This window comes from Salvelinus alpinus, chromosome 14, assembly GCF_045679555.1.
Source record: "Salvelinus alpinus chromosome 14, SLU_Salpinus.1, whole genome shotgun sequence".
Classification (NCBI taxonomy): domain Eukaryota; kingdom Metazoa; phylum Chordata; class Actinopteri; order Salmoniformes; family Salmonidae; genus Salvelinus; species Salvelinus alpinus.
In genome coordinates, this window is record NC_092099.1 from 26920994 (window position 1) to 26938002 (window position 17009).

A 17009-nucleotide genomic window follows, 5' to 3' on the forward strand; every position below is an offset into this window, starting at 1 on the left:
TACAACCACGTGGCTAAGTCATGCTGCCATGGCAACCTACCTCCGCCTTCTTGGGAATTGTCTGAGGCAGTATTGGAACTGACAGCCATCTTGTCCTGAGATCCGGGGCTCTCTACTTACTGTACTCAGTGCATACCAATCTTACTCATGCAGCCAATCATAAAAAAGATCCCTCTGAAACCACGCCCACCCACCCACCCTGTCATTGGCTGCAGCCAAGCTGACTGACAGTTAAGCCGTCCTGTCTCATTAGGGAGTAAAGTGTCTGTCTGTTTACCAGTTGGCTCGTGCTGCACCTGAGGCATTGAGGGTCGGGGAGTGGACACGAAGTGCTGTCTATTGGCCGAGGTTGGCGCTGAGGAATATAGCAAACTTTAAGAATCACACACAATCTGTGGAGAGAGATTTGATGTCCTGCTACAGGATATAAACTGTGAAATGGTTTTCAGAGGAAAAGAAAGAGACATGAAAAGCATAAGATTGAAAAAAACTGCAAGGTCAAGAAGGAATAAGATCAAGAAGGAGAGATCATAGGACAGAGTTGCATGGCTCATTACCGAAGGTGGTCCTTGGAGCTACAGGGGTCCTGAAGAGGTTTCTGCCCTGGCTCCTGTTATGGACAGCTGAACAGAAGGAAAGGACACACATCAAAACAGCTATCATCACTTTGCCATCCTGGAGATTCCAAATGAAAATAACATGCATGCAGCTCTGTTCAGTTCACTGCAGTGCAGTATGTACTGTATGCATGGGCTCAGTGCATTACAGTTAAGAGCAGATTGTACAGTATGCCTGTCAAAAGGATGATTTCAAAACATTGACAGCCCTAGCAAGCATGTATCTTGCTGATCACATCGTCATCCAAAGCAACTTGTATTGTATGTACAGTAGGTACACAGGAATGCCATCTTCTCTGGTCACCTGGAATAAACACTGTGGTAATCAGAAGGAAGAATAAGAGATTACTGTATAACATGGGATTGAATGATGATGAGGTCGTGTCTGCAGAGTCGTAAATCAGACGTCCTATTAAAAATTCTTCCAGTGCTGGTTCCTCAGAGCAGGGTTCAGTGAGGAGGGGTGAAACAGACGTTTCTGAGGGAGAGTGATAAATCATCACGTCCTATAAAGTCTTTGCCGCTGTATTAAACCAGGGTTCAGTGGGTATGACCAAAGCAGGAGTGTGTGTGTGTGTGTGTGTGTGTGTGTGTGTGTGTGTGTGTGTGTGTGTGTGTGTGTGTGTGTGTGTGTGTGTGTGTGTGTGTGTGTGTGTGTGTGTGTGTGTGTGTGTGTGTGTGTGTGTGTGTGTGTGTGTGTGTGTCTGTGTCAAATCAAAATCAAATCAATGTGTCTGTCTGTCTGTCTGTCTGTCTGTCTGTCTGTCTGTCTGTCTGTCTGTCTGTCTGTGTCTATTGGCTTACCGTGACGCGGAGGGAAGAAGGCCTGTGGCATGTTGACCGTTTTCTATTAGGAGAGAGAAAGAGAGTGAGCGAGAGATGGGGGGAGAGAAAGAGAGATGTGGGGGAGTGACAGGGAGGGGGTGGAGAAAGAGAGATGATACTGTATGAGTCGTCACTGGCCTGTCTGTCAATGTAAATAAGTTCTTAATTGAATTGTCTGGATAAATACAGGTTAAATAAAATAAAATGAAAAAATTATACAACAATGATAATATGTAGAGAATATGTCAAAGAATCAATTATCTCTCTCTCACTCTCACTCTCTCTCACTCCCTCTCACTCCCTCTTACATAACCCCATGCCCTCTTCTCCATATCTGATCTGTAAACTCTCCAGCGGGAAGATCGTTATTCCAACTTTCCCTCAGGAAGTGCCAGTGTTGCGGCTGATGCTGGCCAGCTGTGCAGCTTTACGAGAGTGGGGCCGGCGGCACGTGAGACGACAGAGACACACAGTCCAGTCACTAAGCACGGCCAGAATGTTAAGGCCAACGCTTCTCTCCATATTTCCCTCCACTCTCTTCTCTCCTCTCTTTTCTGTTCCACCTCTTTCCAAACTCCAATATTTACTATGCCCTCTTTTTCCTCCAGTTCTCCTCTCCTCTCCTCTCCTCTCCTCTCCTCTCCTCTCCTCTCCCCTCCCCTCCCCTCCCCTCCCCTCCCCTCCCCTCCCCTCCCTTCCCCTCCCCTCCTTTCCTCTCCTCTCCTCTCCTCTCCTCTCCTCTCCTCTCCTCTCCTCTCCTCTCCTCTCCTCTCCTCTCCTCTTCTCTTCTCTTCTCTTCTCTTCTCTTCTCTTCTCTTCTCTTCTCTTCTCTTCTCTTCTCTTCTCTTCTCTTCTCTTCTCTTCTCTTCTCTTCTCTTCTCTTCTCTTCTCTTCTCTTCTCTTCTCTTCTCTTCTCTTCTCTTCTCTTCTCTTCTCTTCTCTTCTCCTCTCCTCTCCTCTCCTCTCCTCTCCTCTCCTCTCCTCTCCTCTCCTCTCCTCTCCTCTCCTCTCCTCTCCTCTCCTCTCCTCTCCTCTCCTCTCCTCTCCTCTCCTCTCCTCTCCTCTCTTCTCTTCTCTTCTCTTCTCTTCTCTTCTCTTCTCTTCTCTTCTCTTCTCTTCTCTTCTCTTCTCTTCTCTTCTCTTCTCTTCTCTTCTCTTCTCTTCTCTTCTCTTCTCTTCTCTTCTCTTCTCTTCTCTTCTCTTCTCCTCTCCTCTCCTCTCCTCTCCTCTCCTCTCCTCTCCTCTCCTCTCCTCTCCTCTCCTCTCCTCTCCTCTCCTCTCCTCTCCTCTCCTCTCCTCTCCTCTCCTCTCCTCTCCTCTCCTCTCCTCTCCTCTCCTCTCTTCTCTTCTCTTCTCTTCTCTTCTCTTCTCTTCTCTTCTCTTCTCTTCTCTTCTCTTCTCCTCTCCTCTCCTCTCCTCTCCTCTCCTCTCCTCTCCTCTCCTCTCCTCTCCTCTCCTCTCCTCTCTTCTCTTCTCTTCTCTTCTCTTCTCTTCTCTTCTCTTCTCTTCTCTTCTCTTCTCTTCTCTTCTCTTCTCTTCTCTTCTCCTCTCCTCTCCTCTCTTCTCTTCTCTTCTCTTCTCTTCTCCTCTCCTCTCCTTTCCTCTCTTCTCTTCTCTTCTCCTCTCCTCTCCTCTCCTCCTTAGTAATGCAGATATTAGCTGGCTATGGTCGTCTTTACTGGTCTTGGCCAAATATGGCTAGCTGCTTGTTTAGCTATTTTCCAATAAGGAGTAGGATGGAAAGAAAGTGCTGCTTGCAGCTCTTATATTACACTCTGTAGACTTACTAAAGACTTACTTGAGCACATTACACACTAGATCACATTACATACTAGAGCACATTACATACTAGAGCACACTACACACTATAGCACATTACACATTAGAGCATACTAGATACTAGCACACACTACATACTAGAGCACATTACACACTAGAGCACACTACATACTTGAGCACATTGCATACTAGGGCACACTACATACTAGAGCACATTACATACTAGAGCACACTACATATTAGGGCACACTGCATACTAGGGCACACTACATAATCACTAGAGCATTCTACATACTAGCGCACACTTCACACTAGAGCACACTACATACTAGAGCACACCACAAACTAGATCACATTGCATACTAGAGCATACTACATACTAAACAGTACACACTAGAGCACATTACATACCAGAGCACACTACACACTAGAGCATATTGCATACTAGAGCACAATACACATTAGAGCACACTACATACTGGAGCACCCTACATACTAGAGCACCCTACATACTAGGGCACACTGCATACTAGCGCACACTACATAATCACTAGAGCACACCACATACTAGAGCACCCTACATACTAGGGCACACTGCATACTAGGGCACAATACATAATCACTAGAGCACACCACATACTAGAGCACACTACATACCAGAGCACACTACACACTAGAGCACATTACACACTAGAGCACACTACATAACAGAGCACACTACATACTAGAGCACACTACAGTACACACTAGCGCACACTAGATCACACTACATACTGGAGCACCCTACATACTAGCACACCCTACATACTAGAGCACACTACATATTAGGGCACACTGCATACTAGGGCACACTACATAATCACTAGAACACAACACAAACTAGAGCTCATTGCATACTAGAGCTCATTGCATACTAGAGCACATTACACACTAGAGCACATTACATACTAGAGCACACTACACACTAGAGCACATTACACACTAGAGCACATTACACACTAGAGCACATTACATACTAGGGCACACTACACACTAGAGCACATTACATACTAGAGCACATTACATGCTAGAGCACAGTACATACTAAAACACTACACACTAGAGCACATTACACACTAGAGCACATTACATACTAGAGCACACTACATATTAGGGCACACTGCATACTATAGTTCATTACACACTAGAGCACATTACACACTAGAGCACACTACACACTATAGCACACTACACACTAGAGCACAATACACACTAGAGCACATTACACACTAGAGCACACTACATACTAGAGCACACTACACATTAGAGCACATTACACACTAGAGCATACTACACACTATAGCACACTACACACTAGAGCACATTACACACTGGAGCATACTACACACTAGAGCACACTACACACTACAGCTCATTACACACTAGAGCACATTACACACTAGAGCACACTACATACTAGAGCATATTGCATACTAGAGCATATTGCATACTAGAGCACAATACACATTAGAGCACACTACATACTGGAGCACCCTACATACTAGAGCACCCTACATACTAGGGCACACTACATACTAGCGCACACTACATAATCACTAGAGAACACCACATACTAGAGCACCCTACATACTAGGGCACAATACATAATCACTAGAGCACACCACATACTAGAGCTCCCTACATACTAGAGCACACTACACACTAGAGCACACTACACACTAGAGCACACTACACACCAGAGCACACTACACACTAGAGCACATTACACACTAGAGCACACTACACACCAGAGCACACTACATAACAGAGTACACTACAGTACACACTAGCGCACACTAGATCACATTACATACTAGAGCACACTACAAACTAGGGCTCACTACACACTAGAGCACACTACATAACAGAGCACACTACATACTAGAGCACACTACAGTACATACTAGCGCACACTAGATCACACTACATACTGGAGCACCCTACATACTAGCACACCCTACATACTAGAGCACACTACATATTAGGGCACACTGCATACTAGGGCACACTACATCATCACTAGAACACAACACAAACTAGAGCACATTGCATACTAGAGCTCATTGCATACTAGAGCACATTACACACTAGAGCAGATTACATACTAGAGCACACTACACACTAGAGCACATTACACACTAGAGCACATTACACACTAGAGCACATTACACACTAGATCACATTACATACTAGGGCACACTACACACTAGAGCACATTACATACTAGAGCACATTACATGCTAGAGCACAGTACATACTAAAACACTACACACTAGAGCACATTACACACTAGAGCACATTACATACTAGGGCACACTGCATACTATAGCTCATTACACACTAGAGCACATTACACACTAGAGCATACTACACACTATAGCACACTACACACTACAGCTCATTACACACTAGAGCACATTACACACTAGAGCACACTACATACTAGAGCATATTGCATACTAGAGCATATTGCATACTAGAGCACAATACACATTAGAGCACACTACATACTGGAGCACCCTACATACTAGAGCACCCTACATACTAGGGCACACTACATACTAGCGCACACTACATAATCACTAGAGAACACCACATACTAGAGCACCCTACATACTAGGGCACAATACATAATCACTAGAGCACACCACATACTAGAGCTCCCTACATACTAGAGCACACTACACACTAGAGCACACTACACACTAGAGCACACTACACACCAGAGCACACTACACACTAGAGCACATTACACACTAGAGCACACTACACACCAGAGCACACTACATAACAGAGTACACTACAGTACACACTAGCGCACACTAGATCACATTACATACTAGAGCACACTACAAACTAGGGCTCACTACACACTAGAGCACACTACATAACAGAGCACACTACATACTAGAGCACACTACAGTACATACTAGCGCACACTAGATCACACTACATACTGGAGCACCCTACATACTAGCACACCCTACATACTAGAGCACACTACATATTAGGGCACACTGCATACTAGGGCACACTACATCATCACTAGAACACAACACAAACTAGAGCACATTGCATACTAGAGCTCATTGCATACTAGAGCACATTACACACTAGAGCAGATTACATACTAGAGCACACTACACACTAGAGCACATTACACACTAGAGCACATTACATACTAGAGCACATTACACACTAGATCACATTACATACTAGAGCACATTACACACTAGAGCACATTACACACTAGAGCACACTACACACTAGAGCACACTACACACTAGAGCACATTACACACTAGAGCACACTACACACTAGAGCACATTACACACTAGAGCACATTACACACTAGAGCACACTACACACTAGAGCACATTACATACTAGAGCACATTACATGCTAGAGCACAGTACATACTAAAACACTACACACTAGAGCACATTACACACTAGAGCACATTACATACTAGGGCACACTGCATACTATAGCTCATTACACACTAGAGCACATTACACACTAGAGCATACTACACACTATAGCACACTACACACTAGAGCACATTACACACTAGAGCACATTACACACTAGAGCACACTACATACTTGAGCACATTGCATACTAGGGCACACTACACACTAGAGCACATTACATACTAGGGCACACTACACACTAGAGCACATGACATACTAGGGCACACTACATACTAGAGCACATTACATACTAGGGCACACTACACACTAGAGAACATTACATACTAAGGCACACTACATACTAGATCACATTACATACTAGGGCACACTACATACTAGAGCACATTACATACTAGGGCACACTACACACTAGAGCACATTACACACTGGAGCATACTACACACTAGAGCACACTACACACTACAGCACACTACACATTAGAGCACACTACACACTAGAGCTCATTGCACACTAGAACACATTACATATTAGGGCACACTACACACTAGAGCACATTACACACTGGAGCATACTACACACTAGAGCACACTACACACTACAGCACATTACATACTAGAGCACACTACACACTAGAGCACATTACACACTGGAGCATACTACACACTAGAGCACACTACACACTACAGCACATTACACACTAGAGCACACTACACACTAGAGCACACTACATACTAAAACACTACACACCAGAGCACATTACACACTAGAGCACATTACACACTAGAGCACCCTACATACTAGAACACTACACACCAGAGCACATTACACACTAGAGCTCATTGCACACTAGAACACATTACATACTAGAGCACAGTGCATACTAAAACACTACACATTAGAGCACATTACACACTAGAGCACATTGCATACTAGAGCACAGTACACACTAGAGCACATTACATACTAGAGCACATTGCATACTAGAGCACAGTACACACTAGAGCACATTACATACTAGAGCACACTACATACTAAAACACTACACACTAGAGCACATTACATATTTGAGCACACTACACAAATTACATACTAGAGCACACTACACACTAGAGCACACTACAACCTAAAACACTACACACTAGAGCACACTACATACTAAAACACTACACACTAGAGCACATTACATATTTGAGCACACTACACAAATTACATACTAGAGCACACTACACACTAGAGCACATGACATACTAGGGCACACTACATACTAGAGCACATTACATACTAGGGCACACTACACACTAGAGAACATTACATACTAAGGCACACTACATACTAGATCACATTACATACTAGGGCACACTACATACTAGAGCACATTACATACTAGGGCACACTACACACTAGAGCACACTACACACTACAGCTCATTACACACTAGAGCACATTACACACTAGAGCACACTACATACTAGAGCATATTGCATACTAGAGCATATTGCATACTAGAGCACAATACACATTAGAGCACACTACATACTGGAGCACCCTACATACTAGAGCACCCTACATACTAGGGCACACTACATACTAGCGCACACTACATAATCACTAGAGAACACCACATACTAGAGCACCCTACATACTAGGGCACAATACATAATCACTAGAGCACACCACATACTAGAGCTCCCTACATACTAGAGCACACTACACACTAGAGCACACTACACACTAGAGCACACTACACACCAGAGCACACTACACACTAGAGCACATTACACACTAGAGCACACTACACACCAGAGCACACTACATAACAGAGTACACTACAGTACACACTAGCGCACACTAGATCACATTACATACTAGAGCACACTACAAACTAGGGCTCACTACACACTAGAGCACACTACATAACAGAGCACACTACATACTAGAGCACACTACAGTACATACTAGCGCACACTAGATCACACTACATACTGGAGCACCCTACATACTAGCACACCCTACATACTAGAGCACACTACATATTAGGGCACACTGCATACTAGGGCACACTACATCATCACTAGAACACAACACAAACTAGAGCACATTGCATACTAGAGCTCATTGCATACTAGAGCACATTACACACTAGAGCAGATTACATACTAGAGCACACTACACACTAGAGCACATTACACACTAGAGCACATTACACACTAGAGCACATTACACACTAGATCACATTACATACTAGGGCACACTACACACTAGAGCACATTACATACTAGAGCACATTACATGCTAGAGCACAGTACATACTAAAACACTACACACTAGAGCACATTACACACTAGAGCACATTACATACTAGGGCACACTGCATACTATAGCTCATTACACACTAGAGCACATTACACACTAGAGCATACTACACACTATAGCACACTACACACTACAGCTCATTACACACTAGAGCACATTACACACTAGAGCACACTACATACTAGAGCATATTGCATACTAGAGCATATTGCATACTAGAGCACAATACACATTAGAGCACACTACATACTGGAGCACCCTACATACTAGAGCACCCTACATACTAGGGCACACTACATACTAGCGCACACTACATAATCACTAGAGAACACCACATACTAGAGCACCCTACATACTAGGGCACAATACATAATCACTAGAGCACACCACATACTAGAGCTCCCTACATACTAGAGCACACTACACACTAGAGCACACTACACACTAGAGCACACTACACACCAGAGCACACTACACACTAGAGCACATTACACACTAGAGCACACTACACACCAGAGCACACTACATAACAGAGTACACTACAGTACACACTAGCGCACACTAGATCACATTACATACTAGAGCACACTACAAACTAGGGCTCACTACACACTAGAGCACACTACATAACAGAGCACACTACATACTAGAGCACACTACAGTACATACTAGCGCACACTAGATCACACTACATACTGGAGCACCCTACATACTAGCACACCCTACATACTAGAGCACACTACATATTAGGGCACACTGCATACTAGGGCACACTACATCATCACTAGAACACAACACAAACTAGAGCACATTGCATACTAGAGCTCATTGCATACTAGAGCACATTACACACTAGAGCAGATTACATACTAGAGCACACTACACACTAGAGCACATTACACACTAGAGCACATTACATACTAGAGCACATTACACACTAGATCACATTACATACTAGAGCACATTACACACTAGAGCACATTACACACTAGAGCACACTACACACTAGAGCACACTACACACTAGAGCACATTACACACTAGAGCACACTACACACTAGAGCACATTACACACTAGAGCACATTACACACTAGAGCACACTACACACTAGAGCACATTACATACTAGAGCACATTACATGCTAGAGCACAGTACATACTAAAACACTACACACTAGAGCACATTACACACTAGAGCACATTACATACTAGGGCACACTGCATACTATAGCTCATTACACACTAGAGCACATTACACACTAGAGCATACTACACACTATAGCACACTACACACTAGAGCACATTACACACTAGAGCACATTACACACTAGAGCACACTACATACTTGAGCACATTGCATACTAGGGCACACTACACACTAGAGCACATTACATACTAGGGCACACTACACACTAGAGCACATGACATACTAGGGCACACTACATACTAGAGCACATTACATACTAGGGCACACTACACACTAGAGAACATTACATACTAAGGCACACTACATACTAGATCACATTACATACTAGGGCACACTACATACTAGAGCACATTACATACTAGGGCACACTACACACTAGAGCACATTACACACTGGAGCATACTACACACTAGAGCACACTACACACTACAGCACACTACACATTAGAGCACACTACACACTAGAGCTCATTGCACACTAGAACACATTACATATTAGGGCACACTACACACTAGAGCACATTACACACTGGAGCATACTACACACTAGAGCACACTACACACTACAGCACATTACATACTAGAGCACACTACACACTAGAGCACATTACACACTGGAGCATACTACACACTAGAGCACACTACACACTACAGCACATTACACACTAGAGCACACTACACACTAGAGCACACTACATACTAAAACACTACACACCAGAGCACATTACACACTAGAGCACATTACACACTAGAGCACCCTACATACTAGAACACTACACACCAGAGCACATTACACACTAGAGCTCATTGCACACTAGAACACATTACATACTAGAGCACAGTGCATACTAAAACACTACACATTAGAGCACATTACACACTAGAGCACATTGCATACTAGAGCACAGTACACACTAGAGCACATTACATACTAGAGCACATTGCATACTAGAGCACAGTACACACTAGAGCACATTACATACTAGAGCACACTACATACTAAAACACTACACACTAGAGCACATTACATATTTGAGCACACTACACAAATTACATACTAGAGCACACTACACACTAGAGCACACTACAACCTAAAACACTACACACTAGAGCACACTACATACTAAAACACTACACACTAGAGCACATTACATATTTGAGCACACTACACAAATTACATACTAGAGCACACTACACACTAGAGCACATGACATACTAGGGCACACTACATACTAGAGCACATTACATACTAGGGCACACTACACACTAGAGAACATTACATACTAAGGCACACTACATACTAGATCACATTACATACTAGGGCACACTACATACTAGAGCACATTACATACTAGGGCACACTACACACTAGAGCACATTACACACTGGAGCATACTACACACTAGAGCACACTACACACTACAGCACACTACACATTAGAGCACACTACACACTAGAGCTCATTGCACACTAGAACACATTACATATTAGGGCACACTACACACTAGAGCACATTACACACTGGAGCATACTACACACTAGAGCACACTACACACTACAGCACATTACATACTAGAGCACACTACACACTAGAGCACATTACACACTGGAGCATACTACACACTAGAGCACACTACACACTACAGCACATTACACACTAGAGCACACTACACACTAGAGCACACTACATACTAAAACACTACACACCAGAGCACATTACACACTAGAGCACATTACACACTAGAGCACACTACATACTAGAACACTACACACCAGAGCACATTACACACTAGAGCTCATTGCACACTAGAGCACATTACATACTAGAGCACAGTGCATACTAAAACACTACACATTAGAGCACATTACACACTAGAGCACATTGCATACTAGAGCACAGTACACACTAGAGCACATTACATACTAGAGCACATTGCATACTAGAGCACAGTACACACTAGAGCACATTACATACTAGAGCACACTACATACTAAAACACTACACACTAGAGCACATTACATATTTGAGCACACTACACAAATTACATACTAGAGCACACTACACACTAGAGCACACTACAACCTAAAACACTACACACTAGAGCACACTACATACTAAAACACTACACACTAGAGCACATTACATATTTGAGCACACTACACAAATTACATACTAGAGCACACTACACACTAGAGCACATTACATACTAGAGCACACTACACACTAGAGCACACTACATACTAAAACACTGCATACTAGAGCACACTACATAATCACTAGAGCACAGTAAAAGAGCAATGAGTGCAGTACTTACTACAGGCTTCAGAGGGGTCCTTTGTTTGTAGGGTTTCTGCACGGCCTTCCCTGGAAAACACAACACAATACTAATGAATAACTGGAACTAATAGAATATATGTTACTAGCATTGGACCATAAGGAATATACAGTAAATATAAAACATGTGATCTGTGTGAGATGCTGACAGAGTCAATGCTGCATCAAATTTGGGCATTTAAAGGGTGAATGATTTGAACTATGGAAGGAAAGAGGGGAAGGGTTTAGGAGACGTACCACTCATGTTGGTGTTGTGGATGACTGGCTTGCTCCACACTCCGCTGCGTTCCTTGTTGTTGGGTCGGACACCAAACTCATAGGCCGTGTTGGGCTTAAGGCTGTCAATGACCGTGTCGCTTGCGGGGCATGTCTGGTAGGTCCACTTCCGGTTCCTCTCACGGTAGCGCACCGTGTAATTCCTGGGTCAACCCAGATAGAACACAACATTGTTCATTATCACACATTTTCATCAGTAGTATTAGAACATTGTGTATGCTGCAGTGACAAGTGTCAACAAACATAGAATTGAATAGAAATGTCAGAAATTGTGTGGTAACATGGATATTAAAGCATTATGATGGCACAGTTTCCTAGGATTGATTTGTAAGTTAAAACAATGGCTTGTTATGAAACTGTGAGAGTCTGTCCACCATTTTGTGTCAGTGACTGCCATGAAAGCAAAGCTGTAAGTTCTGGTATCCTGGTTGAGAAGTGTTGTGCAGGCCAGGGGCACAGGGCAGTGACAGCCATAACTGACATTAGAGAGTTTAAAAAGCCAGCAGGGACTGGGAGCAGAGTAGGGTGAGGTCAAGCTTTCCAATGTCTTTTCCAGGGGAAGTTTAGAGAAGTAGAGAAGAATGTGTCAATGAGTTGATGTGTAGGATGAGGATCACTCCAACCACTACTAAACACCTGTGCCCTCGCCCACTGCTTTCCACCTCCACTCAGTAACCAGAAAGACTGGCAGACGATGTGTTGCAGTTCGACCACATGTTTAAAGCTGTCTGTTGTATATAATATGAGGGTGAGTTTGAGTGAAATCAGCTTTGTTTTTCTCAAGCTGTGAAAATAATCTTCTTACTGTGGTGTGACTCAGAGCATGACGAACCACCACCGGAACCTCTGTAGGTAGGTTGGGATGTGGGCTGTGTACCTGTACTGGCTCACTCTGCTGAGCGTGCATGTGTGTGCATGCGCTAACTCACCCGTCCTCCAGGCAGTCGTTCATGATGTTCCCCTCGTAAGGCATCTTGAGGAAGGTTCCCCAGGACAGCAGCACGGAGGTGGGGGTCACGGACCCAATCACCAGGTGGAGGGGCTTCTCCAGGTTCACGTTGCCTGTGGAGTCACAGGGGTCAGTTCAAAGGTAAACCTCGTCAGATTGAAAGGAATGGGCATAAATTAGAAAAGAGTCAATGTAATTTATCACATTATTACTGGTAACACTTGAAGTTGGTGCATGTGCGGTACCTGTGCACTGTTTCTTCACATCATTGACTGGGATGGGCTGGACAGCGATCAGGTACTTGGGCTCGGCATCTGGAATAGAGTCAGGGAATAGCCTTGATCACAGAAGATTGTTAATTATTGTCTCTGAATTTGATCGTGTTTCAGGAGGCCCTCAATGGGGTTGAGTTTGGACATTCTCAAATGTGACCTGACCTAACATTCCAGAAATGAATAGGGCAGGCTGTCTTTGACATCACACTGAGAGTGAGGTGTGTGTGTGTGTGCATTTACATGTGTGTAACACAGGAGGTTGCTGGCACCTTCATTTGAGAGGACGGGCTCGTGGTAATGGCTGGAGTGGAATAGGTGGAATGGTATCAAATACATCAAACACATGGCATTCCATTTGCTCTGTTCCAGCCATTATTCCGAGCCGTCCTCCCCACAGCAGCCTCCACTGGTGTGTAGGTGTGTGTGTTTTGGAGGGGTGTTGGAGTCTGCACAGATGTGTTCTCTGTCGGTGATGACATTAATCAAACCATGACTAAAACGTCAACATAACACACATGTGTGCGAGATGTGTGCGAGACCACTCTATAGTTTCTGGTCTGTAAGCCTCAAAGGCTCAAATCTTTGTATTCCTTTGGAAAACCTACATGGCATCATTCACATTTTGATTATGGTGTCAATGCCATGGGGAATGATCATGCAGTCATACATAACACACAAAACACACACGCCTCACCGATCTCTGTCTCGTAGGGCAGTCCGTTCTCTGGGAGTTGGATGAACTGTTTAGAGAACATGCTGCTGCCGTAGCCCAGGATGTAGCCCTCCAGCTTGGTGTCAGCGTTCGGACGTACAAACTTCATCACGATGGTGTCGCCTGTAGCATTGATCCTCACCTTCATGTTCTGACGTCTCACTGTGGGAGAGGAGAGTGTTCAGTAAGGTCGGAATGGAGGGCACACACACACACACACACACACACACACACACACACACACACACACACACACACACACACACACACACACATTGCGCACAATGAATGCCTTTCCTCATAAGACTGGTTTTGATTACATAGACAATGCAAACAAATCAAATTGTATTAGTCACATGCACCGAAAACAACAGACCTTACAGTAGACCTTACAGTGAAATGCTTACTTACAAGCCCCTAAGCAACAATGCAGTTAAAAAATATGAATAAGAATAAGAAATAAAAGGAACAAGTAATTTAAGAGCAGCAGTAAAATAACAATAGTGAGACTATATACTGTACATGGGGATGACCGGTACAGAGTCAATGTGCGAGGGCACCAGTTAGTCGAGGTAATTGAGGTAATATGTACATTTAGGTAGAGTTATTAAAGTGACTATGCATAGATAATAACAGAGAGTAGCAGCGGAATAAAATAGGGTGTGGGGGGGGAGGGCAATGCAAATAATCTGGGTAGCCATTTGATTAGATGTTCAGGAGTCTCATGGCTTGGGGGTAGAAGCTGTTTAGAAGCCTCTTGGACCTAGACTTGGTGCTCCGGTACCGCTTGCCGTGTGGTAGCAGAGAGAACAGTCTATGACTAGGGTAGGTGAAGTCTTTGACAATTTTTAGGGCCTTCCTCTGACACCGCCTGGTATAGAGGTCCTGGATAGCAGGAAGCTTGGCCCCAGTGATGTACTGGGCCGTACGCACTACCCTCTGTAGTGCCATGCAATCGGAGGCCGAGCAATTGCCATACCAGGCAGTGACACAACCAGTCAGGATGCTCTCGATGGTGCAGCTGTAGAAACTTTTGAGGATCTGAGGACCACTGTCTTGGTGTGCTTGGACCATGTTAGTTTGTTGGTGATGTGGACAACAAGGAGCTTGAAGCTCTCAACCTGCTCCCCTACAGCCCCGTTATTGGGGGCGTGCTCGGGTCCTCCTTTTCCTGTAGTCCACGATCATCACCTTTGTCTTGATCACGTTGAGGGAGAGGTTGTTGTCCTGGCACCAGATGGGCAGGTCTCTGACCTCCTCCCTATAGGCTGTCTCGTCATTGTCGGTGATCAGGCCTACCACTGTTGTGTCATCGGCAAACTTAATGATGGTGTTGGAGTCGTGCCTGGCTGTGCAGTCATGAGTGAACAGGGAGTACAGGAGGGGACTGAGCATGCACTCCTGAGGGGCCACTTTGTTGAGGATACCACCTGAGGCGGCACGTCAGGAAGTCCAGAATCCAGTTGCAGAGGGAGGTGTTTAGTCCCACGGTCTTTAGCTTAGTGATGAGCTTTGAGGGCACTATGGTGTTGAACGCTGAGCTGTAGTAAATTAATTGCATTCTCACATAGGTGTTCCTTTTGTCCAGGTGAGAAAGGGCAGTGTGGAGTGCAATAGAGATTGCATCATCTGTGGATCTGTTAGGGCTGTATGCAAATTGGAGTGGGGGTCTAGGGCTTCAGGGATAACGGTGTTGATGTGAGCCATGACCAGCCTTTCAAAGCACTTCATGGCTACAGACTTGAGTACTACGGGTCAGTAGTCATTTAGGCAGGTTACCTTAGTGTTCTTGGGCACAGGGACTATGGTGGTCTGCTTAATAACCTTTTCTCAATACAGGGGGTGCTGTTTCCACTTTGGAAAATATCGTCTCCAAATTAAACTGCCTCATACTCAATTCTTGCTCGTACAATATGCATATTATTATTACTATTGGATAGAAAACAATCTCTAGTTTCTAAAACCGTTTGAATTATGTCTGTGGGTGAACCAGAACTCTTTCTACAGCGAAAATCATGACAGGACATGCGAAGCTCTGAAAAATAGTCTCTGATCTCGGATCAGTTTTAAGCTCTGTGTGTGCCCTATGGATCGAAATGAACTGCACCCGCCTTCCCCTGGATGTCAGTAACCAATGAGAAGTGGAATGGCGTCTCTACGTGTTTCTCAGAGTTTATAAAAGGCAATGGAGTGAGATGTCCCTTCTTTTGGACGCTCGCCAGGACGCAAGGGAGGACATCAGAATGGCAT

General features: G+C 44.3%; 1 protein-coding gene across 2 annotated transcripts in view; it reads right to left on the minus strand.

The window, feature by feature from the left end:
- Positions 1-17009, minus strand: part of LOC139538674 (target of Nesh-SH3-like) — a 107834-nt gene that overhangs the window by 30438 nt on the left and 60387 nt on the right. For both annotated transcript variants that reach the window (XM_071341003.1, XM_071341004.1), the window contains 7 exons: positions 14742-14921; positions 14018-14086; positions 13753-13885; positions 12785-12966; positions 12528-12577; positions 1422-1464; positions 558-623 (listed from right to left, as the gene is read on the minus strand). In XM_071341003.1, the coding sequence (XP_071197104.1) occupies positions 558-623; positions 1422-1464; positions 12528-12577; positions 12785-12966; positions 13753-13885; positions 14018-14086; positions 14742-14921 (723 nt within the window). The remainder of the gene's footprint in view (positions 1-557; positions 624-1421; positions 1465-12527; positions 12578-12784; positions 12967-13752; positions 13886-14017; positions 14087-14741; positions 14922-17009) is intronic.